Below are 26,284 nucleotides of genomic sequence, written 5' to 3'. Positions count from 1 at the left end.
TTGAGTCAGACTGCCTGATTCCTCTTTCTTTCTTTCCTGCCTTCTTTCTTTTTGGCTGTGCTGGGTCCTCCTTGCTGCGTGGGCTTTGCTCTAATTGTGGCAAGCGGGGACTGCTGTCTAGCTGCAGGCTTTTCATTGTAGTGGCTTCTCTTCTTGGGGAGCGTGGGTTCTAGGGCATGCAGGTTTCAGTAGCTGCGGCACGTGGGCTCAGTAGTTGCAGTTCCCAGGCTCCAAAGCATAGGCTCAACTGCTGTGACACATGGTTGCTCCGAGGCATGTGGAATCTTTGAGGACTAGGGGTTGAACCCGTGTCTCTTGCACTGGCAGGCAAATTCTTTGCCACTGAGCCACCAGGGAATCCCCTCCTATTTCTTCTTTATCATTTCCTACCTCTGTAAATATGGCAAGGTACTCCATCTCTCTGGGGTCTTAGTGTCCTCATCAGTAAAGTGAAGACAATAAATAATATTATTATACTAACTATCTCTAGAATTGTTGAGCAGAACAATGAATCACTAGATGTCAAGTACAGAGACCAGTGCCTGGCATGCAGTAATTCTCAAAAGGCATTAGGATTTATGGTTGTGACTGTGGTTGCTATCTTATTCTCCATGTCGTCCTTCCAACATCCCTCCCATTCCTGTCCCACCAAAGGTCAGGTGATACATTGTGGAGGAGACAGAAATACTACCATATGCACAATGGTTTTAAAAGTAGCACCACATGAGGCTATCTTGGAAAGGAGGCTACCCAAGTAGCACAGAATAAAAACTGATATTCCAAATAATGTTTCTGAATCATCAAAAATGACTGTAGCTACTATATCTATTAAGACAGGGAGCAAATAAATACTACAAAGATTTCTACCAAATTAATAAAAATAAAAATATTCCATTCTACCCTAATGGAAGAAGTTTCAGATGTCTGGAAAATTCACTCCTGTTTTGAGACCATCTGAAGATATGGAATGATATTGAATCGTCTTCAATTCCTGCTATGTGTGAAGCATGTTCTAGATATGTAGTAAATATAAAGACTGTTAAGACATGATTTTTTTTTTGCTTCATAAGCCTTTTAGTCTAATCAGGGAAATGGCATAGAGATCATAACATAAACACAGAGATAATTAAATATCATATTTTAGAACAATGTAATAGATGTGCATGCTAAGTCACTTCAGTTGTGTCGGACTCTTAGTGACTCTGTGGACTGTAGCCCGCCAGGCTCCTCTGTCCATGGGATTCTCTAGGCGAGAATACTGACGTGGGTTGCCATGCCCTTCTCTAGGGGATCTTCCCAATTGAGGGACTGAACCCATGTCTCTTATGTCTCCTGCATTGGTAGGCCAGTTCTTTACCACTAGTGCTACCTGGGAAGCCCAATATAATAGGTATGGTAAAGCAAAAGATGGTATAAAGAGAAAGATCTTGTGAGAGAGAAGAGCACAGATCACTGGTTGCCAGACTGGCATGAGAGAGCCAATGGGAAAGACAGGATTAAAACTGGCTTTGGAATAAGGTGATGCTTGGATATCCCAGAACAGCAGCTCTCTGTCGGAGGCAATATTCCCTTCTAGATGGGTTTTTTTTTTTTTTTCCTTCTAGATGTTTTGTACTTTATGGAGACCTATTTGATTGTAACCACCGGGGAAGTTTAAGGGGACGCTACTGGCATTTAGTGGGCAGTGGCTGGGATTGTTGCTAAACATGCAGCGTACAGGATAGCTCCCCACAACAGAGTCACCCAGCCCCAAGTGTCCACAGTACTGCAGTTGAGAAATCCCATTTTGGAGCTAGAAGTCAATAGCTGAAAACCCTCAGGACATCAAGAAGCCCAGGTCACTGTAACAAGCTGGAAAACTGTGGGCAAACTGGTTAACCTCTCGGTCATCTCAAAACAAGGCTGTTTCTGGGGGGAAATTGAGCATCCCTACTTGAATCCTGAGTTGAGGCAACATGATTATGTTTATAGACTCAAGAGACTGAGCAAATTGAATGAGCCTCTTGAAGAAAGATTTTCTGTTCCTTAGCTGTCTCTTTTCATTTAATGACAATTTTGGGGGATAAAAGTTAATAGTGTAAGATGCCAGACTGAAATAAATATTAACATGCAAGAACTTTAGAAGTAGCATTTTGTATCAAAACTCTCATTCAGAAAAAAAAGATCTGTATCTAGAAAAATACCCACCTAGTTTATGCAAAATTATCCTTGTATTGAGCAAGAAAAGTACAGCAAGCAGCTTCTGTAAGTTTTGATCTGTTGGCCCCAAATTGCACTTAGAGCATGTCTTTTCAGGTGAAACAAACATTTATTCCAATAAAAGGAAGCACTGTGATCTTTGTTATTTGCTATGTATTTCTGGGTGTGGAGTGCCTCTGGTTAAGGTTTTCTGTGTTTACTAATCACACAGACCTTAGGGAGGTAACAAGTTGTTTTTCAAATGCAGCTAATTTTGTATCTAACGTCTGAGAATGGCTTCTAACCAAGAAAATCATAGCAGTGGAAAGTTGAGCTTGTACCTGTATGAATAATGAGGAATTATAAAAAAAAATATTTGAATCATCTCCATTTATGAAATAAGTTAATCAATGACAGCATTAATTTACAAAATATATCCAATGAGCGTTTTTTGTATGAATTATCAGGGGTCCCAGAATGGACCTTAGAAATATTTTAAGCGTTCTCAGATTAATCAGATTCTGAAAGAAATATTTGATTCTCCAGTCCTACCATCCAAAAAGGTGAAGTGTACTGCTTAAAAAAAATTAATTCGTATGTTTAAAATCTATCACCCCTTCACACTGCCTCCTCCTCCTGGTGACGTAAGTACTTCTGCACTGATGGTCAAGGTGAAGATCCCCCGTAATGCTGATTCTAGCATGCTGATTCAAAATAAGAGATGAAAATAAAACAAAAATCAAAAAGATCTTTAACATTTCCCGAGGAAATGTATATATCTTGATGCACAAGTTCCCCAACTTAGCTCAGTGGGCAGGAGAACCTCAATCAACCTTTCTTGACTCAGCTGGTATGTGTATGGGCAGCTCAGCTGGCAGTAGGGTGCAGGATGGGGAGTTAGCACCCTAGGCTGAATGGGGGGAAATAGTACAGTCAAGGTGAAAACTGGCACCTCTTTTTAGTCCTTATGTTTTCCCTTATGATGGTTGTCCTCATTTGAAAATTATTTGGCCTAGGGGAAATGAGAAAGAAAAAAAAGGACTTATAAGGTTCTGTATGTGTTTATGTGTGTGGATGTGTGTACGCCCTCTTAATGATGGTGCTGAATAGATGATCTCTAAGGCACATTCCATTTCTAAAATGGTGTGATTCTGAAAGTATTTAAGTGACTTCTTAGACGAGTGCTCTTTGAAATAGAAGCTGATGATTCATGTAAATAACAAGTATAATATTTTGATGTGGCTCACAGTTTCACTAGTCAGTGCCTAATATTTTTGATAATGAATTGTTATAGAATTGGGGATGTTTAAAGAGGTGCATGTGTGCAAAGTCGCTTTAGTCATGTCTAACTCTTTGCAACACTGTAGCCCACCAAGCTCCTCTGTCCAGTCAAGAATGCTAGAGTGGGTTGCCGTGCCCTCCTCCGGGGTATCTTCCTGACCCAGGGATCAAACCCACATCTCCTGCATTGGCAGGCGGGCTCTTTACCACTAATGAGACCTGGGAAGCCCCAAGGTAAAGTACCCATCACCGATTGTATCAGAGGCAGACTTTTGCTTCAGGAGAAACAATTAGCTGGAATTCAGGAGGCTGGGATGTTTACCATTAGATTCTTGACCTTTACCAGTCAAGCAGACTGATCCTCATACGTGACTTTATTTCTCACTTCTTTCCTTTGTTCTTGCTTCTTGCTTTTCTTGCTTTGTTCTTGTTGCTTGTTCTTGCTTTGTTCTTTCCTGCTACTTGAAACATGCTGAAATTTTCATTCCATCCACTCTACTAAAATTCTGCACGTCTTCCATGATGCCTCTCCAGCCTTAAGAATCTGTTTTTGAACTTAATTCACTCCCAGGGAAAAGATAATATTGGGTTGGCCAAAAGTTCATTTGGATTTTTCCATGACATCTTACAAAAACACCTGAATGAACTTTTTGACCAATCTAATACATTTAAGAAATTTAGTTGCTACTAACTACAGCCTTTACATGTGAACATTTTTACCTTCTTGAGGTATAACTTATCTACTGTAAAGTTATTTAGTAAATTTATAGGATTATGAAACCCTCACCACGATCCACTTCTAGAACTTTCCCATCTTTCCCCACATTTCCCTCCTATTTATCTGCATTCAGTCCTCACTCCTACATCTCCAGCCACAGCCACATCTGTCTCTGTAAGTTTGCCTTTTCCAGAAACTTTATAAATGGGTCGCACAATATGTGGCTTTTGTATTTGGTTTCTTTCACTTAGCAAAAGGTATCTGAGCTCCATTGCTGCTGTCACATGCATCAGTAGTTTGATACTTCTAATTGATGAACAGTATCCCATTGTATGAATATGCTACATTTTGCTTGTACACTTACCAGTTGTTGAGCATTTGGATTATTTCTAGGCTTTGGCTATTATGAATAAGACTGCGATAAACATTCACATGCCAGTCTTTGTGTTTCACTTCTCTTGAGTAGATTTCTAAGAGTAGAATTCATGAATCTCATGAAGTCATAGTTAAGCTTATAAGAAGCTGACAAACTGCTGTCCAATGTGGCATTATTATTTTACACCCCCGCCAACTACATATGAGGGTTTCAATTTCTCAGAATCCTTGTTAATACTTGATATTGTCTGTCTTATCTATTACAGCTGTTTTAAGGGATATATAATAGTATCTTATTGTGGTTTTATTTGCATTTCCTTAATGATGAATTACACTGAGCACCTTTTCATGTGCTTATCAGCCATTTGTATATCTTTCATGAAGACTTTCTATTCAAGTTCTTTTGTTTCTTTGTAATTGGGTGGTTTGTCTTATTATTGAGTGTAAGGCATCTATGTATATTCTGGATATAAGTCCTTTATCAGATACATGCTTTGAAAATATTTTTTTTCAGCATGTGACTTGTCTTCTCTTCTTTAAAACAGCATCTTTGGAAGCACAAATGTTTTTAATTTTAAAAGTGGAAGTGTTTAGTCACTCAGTCGTTTCTGACTCTTTGTGACCTCATGGACTGTAACAGCCCAAGGAATCTGTCCATGGGATTCTCCAGGCAAGAATACGGGAGTAGGTAGCCATTCCCTTCTCCAGGGGATCTTTCCAAACCAGGAATCAAACTCAGGTTTCATGCATTGTAGGCATATTCTTTACTAACTGGGAAGATCTTTTAAATTTTAATGAATATAATTTATTATTTTTTAGGTTTGTGCTTTTATTATCATATCCAAGAATTCTTTGCCACCCCCATCAGAAAGACTTTTTTTCTAATTTTTTTTCTAGAAGCTTCATAATTTTAACTCTCACATTGAAATCTATAATCCTTTTTGAGATTTTTTGATATGGTTTGAGATAAAGATCAGAGTTCAACTTTGCATACTTGAAATTCAGTTGTCCCCACATAGTTTGTTAAGAGTATTCTTTTCCCATTGAATTGCCTTGGCATCTTACATACATTATTATTTAGGTCTTCCCCTAACTCTGTTGAATAGTTGTTCTTTCCATAATTTCATAATTAAGTTTACAGACACAAATTTTAACTAATACACTCAACATCATAGCCAATAGATGGAAGATCTAGGATAGGAGTTCTGGTTTACTCAAGAACAAGATCTGTCTTACTAAAATTTCCTTCCATGATGTTTATTCCAACATCAAACTGTAAGCTTCTTGAGGTTCAGTTCAGTGCAGTTCAGTCACTCAGTCGTGTACGACTGTTTGCAACCCCATGGACCACAGCACTCCAGGCTTCCCTGTCCATCACCAACTCCTGGAGTTTACCCAAACTCATGTCCATTGAGTCGGTGATGCCATCCATCCATCTTATCCTCTGTTGTCCCCTTCTCCTCCTGCCTTCAATCTTTCCCAGCATCAGGGTGTTTTCAAATGAGTCAGCTCTTCGCATCAGTGGTCAGACTATTGGAGTTTCAGCTTCAGCATCAGTCCCTCCAATGAACACCCAGGACTGATCTCCTTCGGAATGGACTGGTTGGGTCTCCTTGCAGTCCAAGGGACTCTCAAGAGTCTTCTCCAACACCACAATTCAGAATCATCAGTTCTTCCATGTTCAGCTTTCTTTACAGTCCAACATCCATACATGACTACTGGAAAAACCATAGCCTTGACTAGACATACCTTTGCTGACAAAGTAATGTCTCTGCTTTTTAATACGCTGTGTAGGTTGGTCATAACTTTCTTTCCAAGAAGTTAGTGTCTTTTAATTTCATGGCTGCAGTCACTGTCTGCAGGGATTTTGAAGCCCCCCAAAATAAAGTCAGCCACTGTTTCCCCATCTATTTGCTATGAAGTGATGGGACTGGATGCCATGATCTTAGTTTTCTGAATGTTGAACTTTGAGCCAACTTTTTCACTCTCAACTTTCACTTTCATCAAGAGCCTCTTTAGTTCTTCTTCACTTACTGCCATAAAGGTGGTGTCATCTGCATATCTGAGGTATTGATATTTTTCCCGGCAATCTTGATTCTAGCTTGTGCTTCCTCCAGCCCAGCGTTTCTCATGATATACTCTGCATAGAAGTTAAATAAGCAGGGTGACAATACACAGCCTTGACATACTCCTTTTCCTACTTAGAACCAGTCTGTTGTTCCATGTCCAGTTCTAACTGTTGCTTCCTGACCTGCATATAGGTTTCTCAAGAGGCAGATCAGGTGGTCAGGTATTCCCATCTCTTTCAGAATTTTCCACAGTTTATTGTGATCCACACAGTCAAAGGCTTTGGCATAGTCAATAAAGCAGAAATAGATGTTTTTCTGGAACTCTCTTGCCTTTTTAATGATCCAGTGGATGTTGGCAATTTGATCTCTGGTTTCTCTGCCTTTTCTAAAATCAACTTGAACATTTGGAAGTTCACGGTTCACATATTGCTGAAGCCTGGCTTGGAGAATTTTGAGCATTACTTTACTAGCATGTGAGATGAGTGCAATTGTGTGGTAGTTTGAGCATTCTTTGGCATTGCCTTTCTTTGGAATTGGAATGGAAACTGACCTTTTCGAGTCCTGTGGCCACTGCTGAGTTTTCCAAATTTGCTGGCATATTGAGTGTGGCACTTTCACAGCACCATCTTTCAGGATTTGAAATAGCTCAACTGGAATTCCATCACCTCTACTAGCTTTGTTGTAGTGATGCTTCTTTCTAAGGCCCACTTGACTTCACATTCCAGGATGTCTGGCTCTAGTTGAGTGATCACATCATCATGATATCTGGGTTGTGAAGATCTTTTTTGTATAGTTCTTCTGTGTATTCTTGCCACCTCTTCTTAACATCTTCTGCTTCTGTTAGGTCCATACCATTTCTGTCCTTTACTGAGCCCATCTTTTTTTTCTTGATGAGATCTCTAGTCTTTTCTATTCTAATGTTTTCCTTTATTTCTTTGCACTGATCACGGAGGAAGGCTTTCTTATCTCTCCTTGCTATTCTTTGGAACTCTGCATTCAAATAGGTATATCTTTCCTTTTCTCCTTTGCTTTTCTCTTCTCTTTTCACAGCTATTTGTAAGCCTTCCTCAGATAGCCATTTTGCTTTTTTGCTTTTCTTTTTCTTGGGGATGGTCTGGCTCCCTGTCTCCTGTACAATGTCATGAACCTCCATCCATAGTTCATCAGGCACTCTGTCTATCAGATCTAGTCCCTTAAATCTATTTCTCACTTCTACTGTATAGTCATAAGGGATTTGATTTAGGTTGTACCTGAATGGTCCAGTGGTTTTACCCACTTTCTTCAATTTAAGTCTGCATTTGGCAGTAAGGGTTACATCACTTTTTCTTATCTTGGCATCATAATCTAGGACAGTACTGCTTATCTGAGGGTCATGCTATGAAACATTCAGTTGATTTAAGTGGTAAAGTTGTGTGAGTAAGTAACGACTCTGTAATGCAAATGATTTTTTCTCTTTGTTATGTCTGTGTTCACCATTGACAAAACTAGACTTTCATTTTAAAGTAAACTTTTTAAAGAAATAACTACTCACTGTCTATGAAGTATTCATTTTGTATGAAACTGAACTTCAGTAGAAACTATGGTGGATTGAGAATGTGTTTTCTCATATTTGGCTATAAGGAAGCTTTCAGGTGACATAGAGTGGAACGTGGGTATTTTCAGGGAGTAATAAGAGCATTGGCTTGGGAGCCAGTGGGTCCTCTTCACGGTTCTACAGTAACTTGTTATATGACCTTGAGCACATCGGTGGCTCCCTCCACACCATAGTCTTCCTCCCCTGGGAAACAGCAGATGTGGACAGGTCACCATTATGATTCCCCCCCCCCCCCCATGATATGCTTCTGTTATATTATACCAGCTACTACTGTAACATCCTATTATGCTCTGATGACCCATCAGTGGCTTGTTTTTTTTTTTTTTTTCCCCCAGATTGCAGCGAGAATCTGTTTCACTGTCACACAGGCAAGTGCCTTAATTATAGCCTGGTGTGTGATGGCTATGATGACTGTGGAGATCTGAGTGATGAACAAAACTGTGGTAAGTAACATTATTTCCCTAAAGGTTTTCATTTAAAATTATAGGGACTTATAATCAAAATCCTGTAGTTCATTGTTAGTGTGGTTAGGGAGTTAAATCACAAAATGATTGGTTTCTTAATTTTCAGGAAGAGCAGGCTTTTTCAATTACTAGTCTGCCATATCTTATGTGTAAACGTAATATTTCTTGGGTAAAGTCATACTAAGGAAATGTTAAAGAAGTGGAATGGAAATGGGAGTTAACATGTTTTTGTCTCTTTGAAAGTGTTTGTTTCTTCTCTGGTTGGAGTCAGTGGCTCATGGTTAGATTTTGAGCTCTTGAGCAAAACTCTGCTTGAAGTTCTTGATCCTTTTGTTATATATAACCAAAGACCTCACCTGTATTTGATTGCCACGCACTGCAGGGCGACTTCTGCTGTGGACACATCAAGGGTTTGTTTTACGTTCAAAAGCTCATCTTATCTTTTAAAGGAGGAATCCACATACTAGTTGCACGTTTGTACCTGTAAACAACATCTTTCCAATACAGCCCACACCAGCCCCTGCTAGCCAGTTGTCTTTATGTTGTACAAATTCAGCTTTTTTCCACATGTGATATACAGTATTTTTCTCTAACTTATCTCATTTAGCATACATTTACACAACATTTTATGTCAATTATATCTCAGTTAGAAAGAGGAATGAATGTTTTAAAGTTGTTGTTGTTTAGTTGCTAAGTCATGTTCAATTCTTCTGTGACCCTGTGAACTGTAGCCCACCAGGCTCCTTTGTCTATGGCATTTCCCAGACAAGAATACTGGAGTGGGTTGCAGTTTCTTTCTCCAGGGGATCTTCCCAACCCAAGGATCGAACCCATGTCTCCTGAATTAGCAGATGGATTTACCACTGAGCCACCACATTTTAAAGAACTGTGTTTGATTCTGAATGTCCTCTCCTGAATTATTAATAAAACCAGCTGAATTCTTCTTGCTTATTTACCATTTTGACTTTGTGATTAGCTCTCAAATTTTTAGTAGTGTATTATTTAGTGACAGAAGAACTTTCTAACTTGTACTGGCACTATGAGCCATACATTCCAAGTGTTTGTCATGTTGGTTCTCTCCATCTTCCTGAGTGCTTGCTTCCTCCAGATTGCAACCCCGTAGAGGAGCATCGCTGTGGAGACGGGCGCTGCATTGCCATTGAATGGGTGTGTGACGGGGACCACGACTGCGTGGATAAGTCCGATGAAGTCAATTGCTGTGAGTGCCCTGAAGGTTTTCATCTTGTTCATTTTCCCACTTCTGTCTGTTTAGTCAAATACACTCAAGGTTCACTATCTAAACAGTGCATTCTTACACTTTGGTCCTGGCCCATACAGATGATAATTGAATGGTATGATGACAGTAACAGTGTAGTATAACTGATGTCTGAATTTCTTTCCCCAAAACTCAAAGCCTGACTTGGCCACTTTGGCCAAGCAGGTGGCTGTTTTCTCTCGCATTACCCACAAACCTTCTTTTGTGACTTTGTCAAAGCAGATATTCTCCCCAGAGACTGGGAACTTTCTGTCTGCAAACAATATATTAGCAGTTAAGCAAGAGCCTCCACACATGCTCACCATTTGTCAGAGAGCATAGTGAGAACTGACAGAGAGAAGAGAGCCTTCAGGGCTGATGGAGTTACACAGAGTGTGTGATGATATTATTACTTCAGAGCCTGTCTTATTTCTGGTGAGTATATCTGGAGAAAACCAAAATTCAAAAGGGTACACGTACCCATATATTCATAGCAGCAGACCCGGGTTCGATCCCTGGTTTGGGAAGATCTCCTGGAGAAAGAAATGGCAGCCCACTCCAGTGTTCTTGCCTGGAAAATCCCATGGATGGTGGAGCCTGGTAGGCTACCGTCCATGGGGTTGCAAAGAGTTGGACACGACTGAGCGACTTCAGGACACAGAAGCAACCTAAATGTTCCTTGACAGATGAGTGGATAAAGAAGATGTGGTCTGTGTATACTGCAGAATATTGCTCAGCCATAAAAAATGCTGAAATAATGCCATTTGCAGCAACATGGATGGACCTGTAGATTATCATACTAAGTGAAAGAAGCTAGACAGAGGTAGACAAGTAGCATATGACATCACTTATATGTGGAAATCTAAAAAAATTACACAAATGAACTTATTTGCCAAACAGAAGCAGACTCACAGACACAGGAAACAAATTTATGTTACCAAAGGGGAAAGAAAAGGAAAAATAAATTAGGACTTTGGAATTAACATAGACACACTGCTGTATATAAAATAGATAACCAACAAGGTCTACTGTATAGCATAGTGAACTATACTTAATATTTTGCAGTAACCAATAGGAATAGGTACATATACATGGATGTATATATGTATAACTGAATCACTGTACTATATACCTGAAACTAACTATTATAAATCAAGTATACTTCAATTGTTTTTTTTTTTAAAAAGACTCTTCAGGTAGCTGTTATACTACCTAATAAAATCTAGTATGGCTTGCCACTTTTTTTTCCTAGAAAGTATATTATACTCGATAGGGAATAATAAAATGATTAAATAGAAGCTAAAGAAGAGTGATATTGACCTGAAAGAGTTAATGTGGTGCATTTTATGCATATTTAAGCTAATTAAACTTTTTATTCCATCTTTTACTGTCTAATAAAAGTGGAAACAGTGGCTACGTATGAGATTAGCTGTTTAATTTGCTTGTAATTTAAGGCAAAAATAGAAACGTAGGTTGCATGGCTTTTATTTTGACATAATAAAACTCATTTAAATTAATTAACAAACACTATGCCCAGCTTTCCTCTTTCCTGAATTATATTTGAACTGGAATATCATCTGAGTCCTGAGTGGACATTGTGGAACAGGATGGACTGTATTTTGACGGATCTTGGAAAAGCAAGAACATGGTGCTTATGTGTGTATGTAGACAGCAACTCTGTGAAGGCTGAGGTCACATGATACAGGGGCTTCTGATGCTTTAAAAGACAATAGGGATAGAATTAAGACAACCAGTTCCTGGAAGGTTAATGGTCACTAGATCATCCTTTTAAATATCAGATGTCATAAGCAAGTTTTGAAATAAAGTGTTTATTGTGGGGTAGGTATAATGCATTTCATTGGTGCATTAGGTCAGGTTGGTGCAGAGTGAAATGCTGGGGCTCAGGGTTAGAAAATCTTCCTTCCATATTCTGGCCCTACTTTTCAACAGCCTTGAGAGTATGACACACACACTGAAGTCTCTAAGCTTCAGTTTCTTTATTCTAAACTAGGTTGATAACTTGCACTTTACAAATTTGTTATGAGGATTTGAGATTAGATATGTAATACTCCTAGCACAGCTATTGCCACAAAGTAAACATTTAATAAATTGTAGTTTTCATATCATTGGTATAACTGCTTGTTGTTTAGTCGCTAAGTAACATCCGATTCTTTTGTGACTCCATGCACTGTAGCCCGCCAGGCTCCTCTGTCCATGGGATTTCCCGGGCAAGAATACTGGAGTGGGTTGTCATTCCCTTCTCCAGGGGATCTTCCTGACCCAGGGATTGAACCCGCGTCTCCTGCATTGCAGGCAGATTCTTTACCAATGAGCCACCTGGGCAGTCCAGTATAACTACTACCATTGTTAATACTATTTCACTTATGCAGTGATCTAGAAAAGGTTAGTTTTAAGCAAATGCTACTTAATAGGGTAAGAGAAATTCCAGATAGAAAACCTTGCATTCCAAGAACACTTGGGATGAAAAAACTTAATGACACATTCATTCATTTGGGCAGAGCATTCAGATGTTTAGAACACTTCATTTCTTGGTGATGCCAGATAAACAGGATTCATGGATATGATCTGCACACTGAAAGAAATACAGATAATTAAAATGCATGTTATTTTGGTGTTCCCTAGCATGTCACAGCCAGGGGCTGGTGGAATGCAGAAATGGACAGTGCATCCCCAGCACTTTCCAGTGTGATGGAGACGAGGACTGTAAGGATGGAAGTGATGAGGAGAGTTGTAGTGATGGTAAGTGTGTGTTCCAACCCCAGAAATAGTCTTTCCTTGGGAGCAAAACAAAACGTTGGAAGTTACCTAGTGCTTAAAGGATTCCCACAGAAATAGTTTCAGATTGCCTAATGCACTGGTCCCCACAGTTCCGGTCAGCCAGAAACCGTTTTTTTGTGGTAAATACAAGTCTCAGGCAACTTACACTGAAAACTCATTCCTAAGGGTAAAAAAATAGTGGTTAAACACTTAAACAGCACAGGTAGATTCAGTTAGCTGTTTTATGGGGAAACACTACAATAAAGAGAAAAGTGTAGCACATACTATTCAGTTCAATTAGATTCCAGTTAGAAGGAAATGGCTTCTGAAATTGAATGCAATGGCTTCCCAAAATAACCATGTGCAGAGAAGCCATTTAATGCCTCCCATTGCCAAACAATATGCTTGAACACATTTTAAAAGCAGTCTTATTATCTGTGAAGCCCTCAAAGAAAAAGTAAGTCAAATAAATTGGTTTTCTGTTGGAAAAGAAAGCTCTACCCTGATTGTCTTAAGCCTCAGTTGGTGTAGAAGTATCTCTCAGTACAGGGCTAGTGGTATCTTTTGACTTAAAAACCACTACGTTTGTCTATAAGTCTTACTTGCGTCTTACTAACATAGCCTTGTTGTTAGGAATGTGGAGGTTGCCGCTCAGCTGCCTGGGTTCAGACCCCAGCTCCCACTTACTCCCTGGTTGACTTTGGGCCAGTAATTTAAGCCTGTTACTTCTCAGTTTCTGTATCTATAATCTCAGAATAATGATAACTACTTCATAGAGATGACATGTGTTGAGTACTCCATAAATGTAAAGATAAGCTATTTTCTGTGGCTGGTACCTGAAAGCCTGTCATAGGCTGTGTGTATCCCACATCAGCTAATGAGCTTGGTCACCTGTAACTAAATTAGATTTGCCGTAATGAGTGTTGATATTAGAATAATTTTAATGAGAATGCATTGTAGACCAAAAGAGAGAGCCTTTTAATCACAGATTTATTCCATAAAAAACTAGATAAGGATACCTTTGTTTTACCAGTTTTGAAAATTCAGAAGGAAATCCTTTTCTGGCTTTGAGTTATTCCATATCAGCCAAGAAGCTCCCTTTTGATCAAATAGTTCTTTCTCTCTACATAATTCAATGCTGTTTGAAATAATTTTGTATTCTTTACTATGCAGTGGCAGGATTTGCCAGTATTTCTTTATATCTGTGAGATTCAAGAAAAATCACATGACAAAATATAAAAAAAAGGAAAATAAAATTGTAGTGAATTTAGATTATTCACTCTGCTAAATTCAACATACTAAAAGTATACTGTGGTGCTTGGAATTCAGTGGCAAGCAGAACAGCTCATGGGGCTGGCAGGCTTCTGGGAGAGATAGGCGTGAAACAGTAGGTCTGGTAACCAGGGAGGGATGCAGGCCAGGAAGGAAATTCAAGGTGCTAGGATTTGTTATTATGGATGCATGTCCTGGTAAAGGGCTTCTGGGAAGCTGCCCTGAAGAGGACGTATTGCAACTACTATCTGAAGAATGAATGGAATTAGCAAAGGATAGTGGGACTGGAGAAAGCATTTCAGACACAGGGAACCACTTGTCCAAAGGCCCCAAGGTGGAAAGAGCAAGGTAGCACAGAGGAGTGGGAGAACGCCATTGTCTTTAGAGAACTGAGAGTGAAGGGCAGCGAGTTATAACACAACAGAGTCACTGTCAGCAGTAATCACTGACTGCTAATGGTCAGCTAGGCTGGGAGGAGGGCCGGGATCGCTTCTCCCGGGGCTTGGAGCCCTGTTCAAGACAGAGGCCTTTACAACCCTCAGCTTCACTCTCAGCCTTCCTATTTAGTCTCCCTTACTAAGGGAGTGACTCCAATACATCCTGCTATTGGCTTGGGAAACCCATCCTTCCCTCTTACCCCAGCTTATCCCATCTGCCTAAAAACTCCTCTGAGAAGCTTTCTTCTTACTGCCCTAATTTGCTTTTATTGCTTTTTACATGTATCTTCAGGGAGCAATGATCATATGGCATTATAAGATTTCGTTCATGAAGATATCCCAAATTAGAGTTGAAACTATCAGACTTTTTTAATCTTTTAATGCTCAGTGCCTTGCTGGCAAACTAAGTTGTCACATAGCAAGCACTTAATATTGGCTCAAATAATGAATGCATGGTGTCTGAATAAAAATTTTTTAAAAGAGACTAATATTCATGGAACTTAGCCTGACTTACCTTGGAAAAAAACCTTTTATCTGCTAAATATTGAAAAAAAGGAAGCACTATCTCTTTTTTGCAAGGCTATGATATATAGTGTTGTTCATTAATGGTACTAGAAGGGAGAGAGAGTCCAGTATACTAAATATTATATTTAGAATTATAGGTAAGATTGTAGATATAACTTAGAATTCTAGATAAGAAAGTCCAGTATAATAAATATTGTCAGAATTATAGGTAAGAATGATTGTTATACTGTTATTTATATTTAAAAATGCCTTGCAAAATATTGTAGAGTCCAGATGATGTGTCTAAAAATAATTGACTATAATGGGGGCAAACTAGAAAGAGAATGGGCAGTAATTTATTGCCTTTTCCATTTATCTACAAATGACCAGGAAATCAATGGGAAAAGCAGTTTTCTCTCCATGCACCTTAAGGAAAAGCCATTAGGCTGACATTACTGTTGTCATTCATTTGGAAACAAGAAACCTAATTCTCAGGTCATTGTAGCTGGGGCAGTGCTACTTTCCAGAGACACACCAAAAATATGGATAACAGCTGCTTACAATCCTGCCATGATAAAGTACCCTTATTATATTGATGTTGATGCCCTATTTATTATTAAGGAGAGCATTTTCCTTAGAGGGAAGACTAGAGCTGGGATCAAATGAGACTTTAAAATATTGGCGCTTCCCTCAAATTGCTTGAGTTTTCTTTTGTCATCAGCTATATGCACCCGTGTAAATACAAGATGCTCTCTTTTTCATTAAAAACTATAACAACCTATTTTTAAAGGATGGGTTGCCCTTTAGTTTCTTCATTCCTGAAGAGTCCTTCTGGAATAACAGTGTTGTATTTAGCTGCAGGAAAATTAATCCAGAAAGTACCTACTCAGCTTGTGTTCAATATTTTTGAAGATGCTGGAAGGAAATTAGAGTTGTGTCCTTCCTCAGCTCTGGATCCTTCAGACACTAGTGCTTAGAATTTACTTACGGATGCTGATGAAAGTGAATGCGCCTTTCTCTCTTCTGTAGGTCAGACTCTATGTCAAGAAGGAGACCAAAGATGCCTCTACAGTTCTTGCCTTGATTCATGTGGTGGTAACTCTCTTTGTGACCCCAGCAACAGTGTGAATAATTGTAGTAAGTACAGCCTCTGACAAATGCAATCACTCTGTCAGGATATGCATTCAATGTTTTCCTTTCTCATTTACATTAAAATGCTGAAGTCTGGAATCCCTCCAAAATATGTATATGCATATATTTTTTCTTTTTTTTTTTTTAAAGGTTGCATGTGGTAGCAGAAAAGAAGCAAAGTGGTCTTAATTAACTGAAATCATAAACAAATGTGTCATTGTGAATGGGCTATAAATCCATGTTTAATATCATTGGCATGACTTTCCACTCAGCGTCAGCTCCTATATATTATTTTCCTGGCTCCGTCTGCAGGCAGATGCTATCGTTCTTCCTTTTTAAAGCCCAGCCTCAAAAGTAGAAACTTTATCTGAGAAGCAGATATAAAATTCATCTAAACAACCACATAAAATTTTGGCGGTCTGTTCTTGCGATAAAATGTATTCTCACCCTCCCAGGAACTTTGCTGACCTAGAACAATCTTGTGGCTGTTGTGTTCATTTGTGTTGGTGACAGGGGAAAGGCTCCAAATGGTGTAGACAGGTGGCTTTCTCCAAACTGGCTTATGAGGAGGGATAATTAGGGGAAGATGGAATGGGCAAGGTGAGCAGAAAGACTTTCCCGGGGAATTTAAAATGAATCAGAAAGTCCCCAAAGGCCCTGATTTCTAGTAATGGTGTCTTACTTCTGGACTCTGCCTTCATAGTCTACTCCCTTCTTACACTCTTTAGAACTAATTTTTGGCCTCCCTGTCAGCTTGGGCTTAAGATTCAGAAGAGGTCTGTCAAGCTTTCAGTTGACAAGAAGGTGTGGCTTCTTAGCACAGATCCTGGCAGTGAAGGTCCTAGAGGCTGGGAGGTTGAAAAGCTGAAGGGTTCAGGTCCCTGGAATTGTTCAAGTTTTCAGATCCTAATTTTACTCATGACTTTTCTGGGTCAGCATAGAGCTTATGGGTGGGGAAAGCCCATACCCCTTAGGGGACTTTTAGGGGTGAAAACAGTGGGCTGGATAGGAGACTGAGGGAGACAGCCACTTAATAACCCATCTGACAAGATTTTTTATTTTCATGAGCACTTAATAACTGTTTGGCTGAAAGCACAATTCCGAGTCCTCCACTTCCCATAGGGAGAGAGCAGTGCAGATAGTTACCAGTCTGACTACTAAGACATGTTACCATTTTATTCACTCTAAACTCCATTAAATATATGTGTATGTATGTATATGGTTAGTCTTTGCTTATCTCGGACTCTTCCTTGGAACTCGTTCAGAATCTTTTTTTTTTTTTTTTTACTTCACTTTGAACTTGGGTTGCAGAATTTTGGACAGTGACAGTGTTGTCTCAGACATGTGTATTTTACTAAAGTTTTGAGGGTTATCTGACATAGCATGGCACTGTTAGATTAAAAAACTTTGAGAGAGCAATGTTAGCCCATATCAAGTTTAGGTGGGGAGTCACTAGGTGTATGTTTTCCTGTTTTCTCTATACTTGAAATATTTTAAGATTAAAAATGTAAATATCTTTTCATCTGTCAAAATAAAAGAATTTGTAGGAAGAGCACTAGATAACTTGGCTCATATATATATTCAACCAGTACTTAGCCTGTGATGTTCCAGGGACTCTGTGCACTTTGATGGAAAAGAGAGGAGACATGATTTCAGCCTTCCTGGAGATTACTTTTCAATAGGGGGATCATTTACCACCTTCCCAGTCATATATATAATTTAATTTTGGTTTCCTTTTTATGTTCTTCAAATGCGCTCACAATTTCCCTAGCATCTCACTGTCTCAGCAGCTTCCTCTTTCATCACAAATGTTTTTGCCAGGCTCTCTCCATGTATATTCAGCAGACACTCGAACACCTCCTCTTCTGAGTGTCAGGCACTGGGCTAGTCACTCATCCCCATTCCTTGTGTGTGATTAAAAACAGTGTATAAGTCTAACCTCCAGTTGAGAGTAAAGATGCTACTCCCTACTTTTCAAAGAGTAGACACACACACAAAGTAGGTAAATAATGGTGTGTGTCTACTTGGTTCTCTATAAAAACATGGACAAGCAACATCTCCCCTCAGAAAACTCTTAACCACTTGAAAATGTGATTAATCACTTAAAAATCTTTGCTGCTACCAATAAGACCCTGTTGTTATTTAGATTCTGGGGCACAAATGAGCAGGACTGTCATTCCCTGGCTGCCTGCCAGTGGAGAATATGGGTTTGGAAAATGTGGATGTTTTGTCTGGTGGAGTCAGCCTCTCTCACTGGAGTTGCTGGGAGGCTAGTTCTTAAAGACAGTGGTTCTTGTTGTCCCATAAAAGATTATGTAACTTCCTAATTGTCCCTGAAGATGTATTGGGTAGGGCCCAGGCATCAGTATTTTCAAAACCTCCCAGGTGACCCCAGTGTGCAGTGCAAGTTGAGAATGATTGCTTTGTGGCCTGATGAGGCTGCAGAAATTAGTAACATCTTGAAAGAGGGTGTGAAAAATGTCTTCATGGTTTTTGTATTTTTCAATGGATAAGTTTCATGGTTTATCTCAGATTCCCCCAAGTGGCTACAATTTGAAGAACAAAAGCCTAAACAATATAGCTCAGATAATAGTGTTCAGTGATAGGCCAGTATCACCATATCCACTCACGCCCAGAATCTTTAATACATCTGTACTCTGCTGGGAGGCAAAAGCAGATAGCTCCTTGCCTTGGGGAGTAGGAACAGGGATGTAATGTCCCCTCAGTCGGGGGTGTAGGGACTAACCCATCACTTGCACCTTGCAGTGTGCGATCCCGACAGCCGGGAAACCTGGTGGAGGGAGCAGCTCCCGGGCGTGTGTCTCTCTCTGCCTCCCTGCACCCAGGACCACTGTGGCCATGCGAAGCCAGAAATGACTGTCATGCCTCAGGGACTCCCCTGAGTTTCCCATAGTGTTCCAGCAGTCTTTCATTCTACGTGTTTGCCCATGTACCTTTCCCTCCAACACTCATTTTAATAACACAGAAGGAATGGCGGGACAAGTGACTAGCCCAGTGCTGGACACTCAGCAGAGGGGATGTTCAAACGTTTGCTGAATATATATGGAAAGGACCTGGCAAGAACATCTGTGATGAAAGAGGAAACTGATGAGACAGTGCTGAGTGTGTTTGAGAAACAGAAAAAGAAAACCAAAATCGTATATATGAGTGGGAAGATGGCAGTATGATCCTCCCACTGAAAAGTTAAATCCAGGAAGAAGTAACAGCTTTGTTATTTGAATAATTTCTCAGGGGTATGTCAATTTTCTGGCCTCTCTTTGCAGTCTCTAGTTGGAGGAACAGAGAGTGTAGAAGTGTGATCAAAGAGTCAGGTGAGAAGAATGGGCTCTTTCTAAAAGCATTTTCAAGGAGTAAATGAAAAGTAATTGACTGAATGAGAATATTGCCATATGGTAACCCGGAGAATTAATAGGACAAGACATTGAGCATGGACAGGCAGCTGTAGACATCACAAAGAGAAGTTGCTGGACGTGTCATTTGATGAGAGAACATCACAGCACCTAGAACCTTGTCCAAGTCCTGGTGAAACCTAACCAGCCTCCTGGCTTCAGCTGCCAGTGTTCAGGTAACAAGGAGTACAGGGGTACATGTTTTACCTGCCTAGAGTGTTCCATCAGCAAAATCCAGACTGGCGCCCTCCAAGGTCAAGTCCCCAGATTTTTCAATACTTAAATATTAAGGAGAAATAAAGACATAGAGGGGGAACATAGCTATTATAAGAGACTTAGATAGGTTTTCAAAAATGGGTAGCCAAACTGTAGAATGTAGGTTGTGGTACATACACACTTAGGTAATAAAGCTATAAAGAAGAACAAGGAAGTAATGACTCTGAAACTCAGTAGTTACTTTGTAGGAGAAGAGGAGAATGTTGACATATGACAGGGTATATGGAAGGGCGCCTGTGATGGTCTGGTAAAGTTCAATTTCTTGACCTGAGTGGTGGTTACAAGGATGTTCACCTTATAATAGCTCTTCAAATTATTGAAAATAATAAAGACAGAGATTTAAAATGAAAAGTGAAAGTGGTAGTCGCTCAGTCACGTCCAACTCTTTGGGAGTCCATGGACTGTAGCCCACCAGGTTTCTCCGTCCATGGGATTCTCCAGGCAAGAATACTGGAGTGGGTAGTCAGTTCCTTCTTCAGGGGATCTTCTTGGCCGAGGGATCAAACCTGGGTCTCCTGCATTGTAGATGGATACTTTACTGTTTGAGCCACAAAGTTTGATGCAAAGGTGAACCTGAGGATCGTATACATGCCAATGGATGTTGGAAGTGACATTTTCTCATGTAAATGACCATAACCTAATACATGATTCCCAATGACTTAAGATATTGTGTGCGTGCTAAGTCGCTTCAGTCGTGTCTGACTCCTTGCGACCCTATAGATTGTACGCCGCCAGGTTCCTCTCTCCGTGGAATTCTCCAGGCAAGAATACTGTAGTCGGTAGCCATTTCCCCCTTCGGGGATCTTCCTGACCCAGGGATGGACCCCACATCTCTTATGTCTCCTGCATCGGCAGGCCGGTTCGTTACCACTGTTGCCACCAAGATGTAACATCGTTTAGTTAACAATCCTGTCTGGGGGTTGAATTCAGAGTTTGAAAGGAGGGCTATCATTGAGACTCCATCAAGACATTTCTTTCAACAGATATCTTTTTAAACCTCATCTATGTTCAGATGCCCTGCTGAGCACTGAAAACATTGGAAACAGCCCTGTGGTTGCTAAACGTCCTCACATGTTTGTGACGCGATCGCCCTCTAGTGACTGTTGTAAATCAGGCTCATATGTGAGTCTAATGCTTAAAATAAAAAAAAGTTTGATACCATAAATCCCAGAATTGGAGGTTGCCAGATATCTTGGAGAAGGAAATGGCAACCCACTCCAGGATTCTTGCCTGGAGAATCCCAGGGACGGGGGAGCCTAATGAGCTGCCGTCTATGGGGTCGCACAGAGTCAGACACGACTGAAGCGACTTAGCAGCAGCAGCAGCAGGTATCTTGAGAGTTTATCTTGCTTAGCATTCCATTATGAAGGAACAAAATACAGGATTCAATCAACCTCAATGCATTCAATAAAGATCTCAGAATAGTATATGATCATAACTTAATCCTTTCATCTCCCTTGACACTGAAATATTTAAAGCCTGTATCTTATCCCAAATCAAAAGTGATACATCCCCTACATATCAAAAGAGAGAAAAGTTGTCCATGAGATATGTTTATTAGTTAATATCAATGAAATGAACTGGTAAAAAAGTCAAAACTTGATAGGGTGGTTGAGGAAAAGAGAAAGAAAAGGTGTCTACAGGGGAAAAAAGACTGCATCAAAATATGTGTAAATGATCCCATTTTGGGCGGTAAAATTTTAAGTATATTGAAGAAATTAGGAAAAACATAGAGGTTGAGCTGTTTCTACTGCTTGGTCATGATAGGTTATCAAGCAACAAAACAAGTTGAAAAGTAATAGTGATAGTACAGTTATCCTTTGGCGAAAGCATAGACGTATCTCTGCCTATGGTGTGTAAACTCTTAGGCATATAAATATGAGCAAGTGAAAGGCCTGAAAGGATTAAAACTGTCTTTTAGCTTTGAGGAAAGTTAAGAGAAAGGGAGGTGGGGAATGGAGAACTTTTCCTATATGCATCTTTTTATTGTCTTTATAACAAACATGCATTTTTTGTGTGTAATCTGAAATCAAACATTTCATGTTACTCCTCTTTCACAAATCAGAGAAGCAAGAATTTGAACAAACCCCATCCCTCTTCCATCTCTTTCTTCTCTCTACACTGTAGGCATCCTCAGTATTATGCCAGATTTAGAGAGTTACTTCCCCAGTAAACTGAGTCTTATATATGTGGTCATGAGCTTTTTAATCTGATCAGTGTCAAGCTTCCTATAGCATAGTCTCTGAAAAGCCCTCAGATTCTTTAAATCGAGAAATCATCCCAGAGCTGTTTTACTATTTCACTGCAGTCCTAATTGCTAATCTGTTTGCCTACTTACCACTTCTTAGTTAAATAATTAAATTTAACTGGAATAATTGCCCTTAAGGCATGAAGTCGTTGGTGGACCTGTCTTGATTCTACAAAGACACTCCGTTGATCACCTCTTTTCTCTGGGAATGAGGCATGTCTACAGCAGAAAAGGGACAGAAAGCCTTGCTGCTGTTTTCCCCCAAATCTGTCCAAACTCCTTTTGTCCTGGGAAGTCTTCCCAAGCTGCTTCTGTCCACTTTGTCCCTTTGGGTTCAAGCATTTTGTCCAGTCCTGCTGGCCTAACCTGTTCACGTTATATCCCTGGAGACTTAGACTGCTTCAATGGCTTGGACTATATTTTGAATTATTTTTACATTTTAAAGTGCCTAGGATAGTTTCTGACACTTTTCTTCCTCCTATCCTCCCTTAATTCTCACACTATGCTTGGTACAGACGATGAGATAAAGAAATAAGGTCTCCAGGGAACTATATTTAACATCTTATAATAAACTATAATGGAAAAGAATCTGAAAAAGAATTCATTTTAATTATGTATGTAAAACTGAATCACTTTGCTATACACCAGAAGCTAACACAACACTGTAAATGAGCTATATTTCAATTTTTTAAAAAAGAAAGTCTTACTTCACAGAAGTCTCAGCATTGTGTGGGGAAGACAAGTAAGTAAGTGAAGAATAGAGCAGAGGGCCCTGTGGGCACGGCAGGTATGTCCTGGAGATACTCTGGCGCTCCTTCTGGGAGTGGAAGAGGAAGAGTGGTTGGCCAGGAAGCCTTCCTGGAAGAGATGTTTGTGCTGAGTGCTGCAGACCAAGGAGAAATTAGCTTGGTGAGGAAGATGGGAAAGGATTATTCCAGGAAGCAAGTGCTGACAGGTAGAAACATGATTGCATTTGAGGGGTGATTGCAAGTGTGTGAAGGAAAGAAAGAGATAAAAGCTACCAGGAATCACGAAGTCATGCAATTCTTAAAATGTCTGGTGTCACCAAGCAAATGTTGCTGATGAGATAGGATGGGTGATGAGGCTAGAAAGTTAGGCTGTGGTTTGGAGTGTGAAATAGCCTTGGATGCCAAGCTAAGGGTTAGGGACAATCTCTCTGGCAATGGATATCTAATGGACTTCAGCCTCCTCTTGCCCTGGAATTGTGTAGCTTTACACGTTGATCAGTGAATCTCTGGTGGCTCAGACAGTAAAGAGGCTGCCTGCAATGCAGGAAACCTGGGTTTAATCCCTGGATTGGGAAGAGTCCTTAGAGAATAGAATGGCTCCATGGACAGAGGAGCCTGGCATGTTACAATCCATGGGGTTGCAAAGAGTCAGACACAAATGAATGACTTTCACTTTTCACTTTCATATGTTGATTAACCACAAAACACAAAAATGTCATCTACTTGCCTCTTCAGCTAAATTCATTAATTTTTAAAAGTGACTCACAGGGTGATGGGGAATGCATTAGTTTAGAAATAATGGATAAATCAGAAGATGACAAATTAAAGTAAAAGGAAGCAGGAAAAGGAGTCACTTTCAGATAAGTGAGACCAAGGGGAAAATGAGGAAGACTTTCTGAAACATTCATTCAGGGCAGTGTGCTGGCAGATGCATATACAGAAATGAGTCTTGGCTTGTCAAGACACCTCATGAACCACACTATTTATCTTTTGATGGCAACCTCATGTACTGCTTGCATTCTAGTCTTAAATACTTTTAATAAAGATTGTAAAATAGACTTTAATTTTGTAAGTTGTTTTACATGTGGAATTATAAATATAAAAAAATGAAATTTTATAAATAAAAATATATAATATGTATCTGTATGTGTGTTTTTTTTTGTTGTTGTTGTTATTGTTAGGTCAGTGTGAACCAATTACATTGGAACTCTGCTTGAATTTGCCCTACAACCATACAAATTTTCCGAATTACCTTGGCCACAGGACTCAGAAGGAAGCATCCATCAGCTGGGAGTCTTCTCTTTTCCCTGCACTTGTTCAAACCAACTGTTACAAATACCTCATGTTCTTTGCTTGCACCATCTTGGTACCAAAGTGTGACGAGGATACACACCAGCGTATCCCACCTTGCAGGTAACACAATGGCATCTCCCCCAGGCATCCTCTTTTTCCCTCAGGGAGAACCAAGGGAATGAAGACTTAGTTTGAGTTTAGACAAAGTACCTATTTTGCTAAGAAGCTCTGTGTTTAACAAATTACATATTAAAATAGTAAAGAAGTGGAATTCTAAAATGAGTATCTGAGTAAGAAGTCATTGCTGAAGAACCAAACAAGGTGTGAACTGCCTTTGATAATAGTTCATGGACTTTAACCAAATAAAATCACGTGTTTCATTTTGGTGGATCAAGAAGTGATTTTTTAAATGTGAGACAGCAGAAGGAGGGATCTGTCTGCCTCTTGATCTAGCAGTGTTGATGTATTTAAAATGCTGTTTTCTAACTGTGTCAAAAGTTAGGAGATATCACAGCAACTTCTCAGGATAGACAGGGGATGAACATAGAGTTTTTCTACCTGCTTGGGTGAAATTCAGGACAGCATTTCAAGAGGATGGCTTGGACTTAGGATATGAGTGATGTCCTGCGGTTAAGACTATGACACTGGAGTCCACCTTCTGATTCAAGTCCTGGCTCTTTCTCTAGCTACTTGTAGCCTGAGACCGTTTCCTCGATCTCTTCCAATCCCAGTTCCTTTACTTGTAAGATCAGGATTGTGATGGTGGTTGGGTTGACTTATTGTGAGATTAAGATTAGACAAAGGTACAAAAAGGTGAAGCTTTGCGAGTTGATTGTGAGCCCAGACTAAACACTGCTCTGATGTTAGGACAGGAGCACAGCTCACTGCTTTGTGGCGGTTTGGCCTTCTTCTCTGCCATGTGTCCTGGGTTATAGTCAGAGAATGTACGCATGCAAAGCAGCTGTCACAGAGGTGGGGCTGCTCGCCTCAGGCTGCTTTCCTTCACGGAGTGAATACACAGATGTGCCTGCCAAAATGTGAGTGGTAACTGTGAAAACGATATGTTTGGATCAGAAGTCATTCAGAACTTAAAGAAAAAGCAGTAATATCAAAACAGTGAACAGATGAGAAAACAAATTAAATACTGAGTATCAAATGGATGACAAGGAAGGGTCATCTATAGAGTCAGGACAGGAAACAATAAAATTTCAAAATGACTTGGGAAACTGAACAAAAGGTACAAGTAGAATAATACAACGTAGGCTTGTGTAAATATACTTCTGAAAACTTCTGTTAAATGCCTTTTAAAATATTACTAATAAAACATCTACCAGTTTTATGTTAACAAGTTATTTGTAAATCTTATTCCATTTTTGCTAAGCAAGGTTGATGATAGTGAATACTTACTTTTAATAGTACTTAACAAATTCTTGTATTTGATTTTTCTTTTCATATGTGTATAAACATCTCCCTAACATAGTGTTCTCTGGAACAAATTTATATCCACATATAACTGATAATTTTAAGATTTAGGTTTCATATTTAAATGCCTAAGATGAGATGGATCCTGAAATGCTATACAGTGAACAATTTGGTGACCTGATTCTAGGTATTTTAGCTTTGTTTCTTAGCACATATACATCTTTCGTTTTTAGTAGCTATCAAAGAGAATTTTACATTATGATATTTGTATGAAAATATTTTTTGTATAAAGAGAGTAATATACTGATATGCTCATGGGGTTGCACATAGTTGCTTTTGCCAGGTTTGTTTATTGATCTTAAAATTCAGTTTTTAAGTTATGAATTGGAAAAAATCTAATGTTATTGAGCCCTTGTAATGTGCTAAATACTTTAGTTGTCATACTCAAAGTAACCTTTTGGGACTGTTGTCCCTGTGGTTGAACACCGCACAGATTATGATATGAACAGTGTGCCATGGAGTTGTAGTGCCATTTATTTTATTCTATTTTATAGGGAAAAAAAGTGGTAAAGTCAGGCAGTACCTGACTTCTATCCGAAATAGGTATCTTTTGGTTAATTTAAAATAGCAACAGCAATTGAGTTATATACACCTTTTATTAATCTGCAACAAAACTGTTCAATCCAACAGACAGTTGTTAAACACTGTTGAGCTTCTCATTTTTGCCTCATATGGGAATGCCAGGGCTTTGTCTTTGCCCCAGATTCCTAGGGTAAACCAGCATTAAGTTATGCTCTGTTTTAAATCTAGACAGAGTTAAATCAAAATGG

General features: G+C 39.5%; 1 protein-coding gene across 1 annotated transcript in view; it reads left to right on the top strand.

Moving 5' to 3' along the window:
- Window positions 1-26,284, top strand: part of CORIN (corin, serine peptidase) — a 301,718-nt gene that overhangs the window by 204,529 nt on the left and 70,905 nt on the right. The window contains exons 7-11 of the mRNA XM_018049422.1: window positions 8,551-8,658; window positions 9,788-9,898; window positions 12,578-12,694; window positions 15,955-16,062; window positions 23,921-24,152. Coding sequence (XP_017904911.1) covers window positions 8,551-8,658; window positions 9,788-9,898; window positions 12,578-12,694; window positions 15,955-16,062; window positions 23,921-24,152 — 676 coding nt within the window. The remainder of the gene's footprint in view (window positions 1-8,550; window positions 8,659-9,787; window positions 9,899-12,577; window positions 12,695-15,954; window positions 16,063-23,920; window positions 24,153-26,284) is intronic.

This window comes from Capra hircus, chromosome 6 (genome assembly GCF_001704415.2).
Source record: "Capra hircus breed San Clemente chromosome 6, ASM170441v1, whole genome shotgun sequence".
NCBI classification, from domain to species: domain Eukaryota; kingdom Metazoa; phylum Chordata; class Mammalia; order Artiodactyla; family Bovidae; genus Capra; species Capra hircus.
The sequence above is the reverse complement of the archived record's forward strand: the minus strand, read 5'-3'. Positions and strand labels throughout refer to the sequence as shown.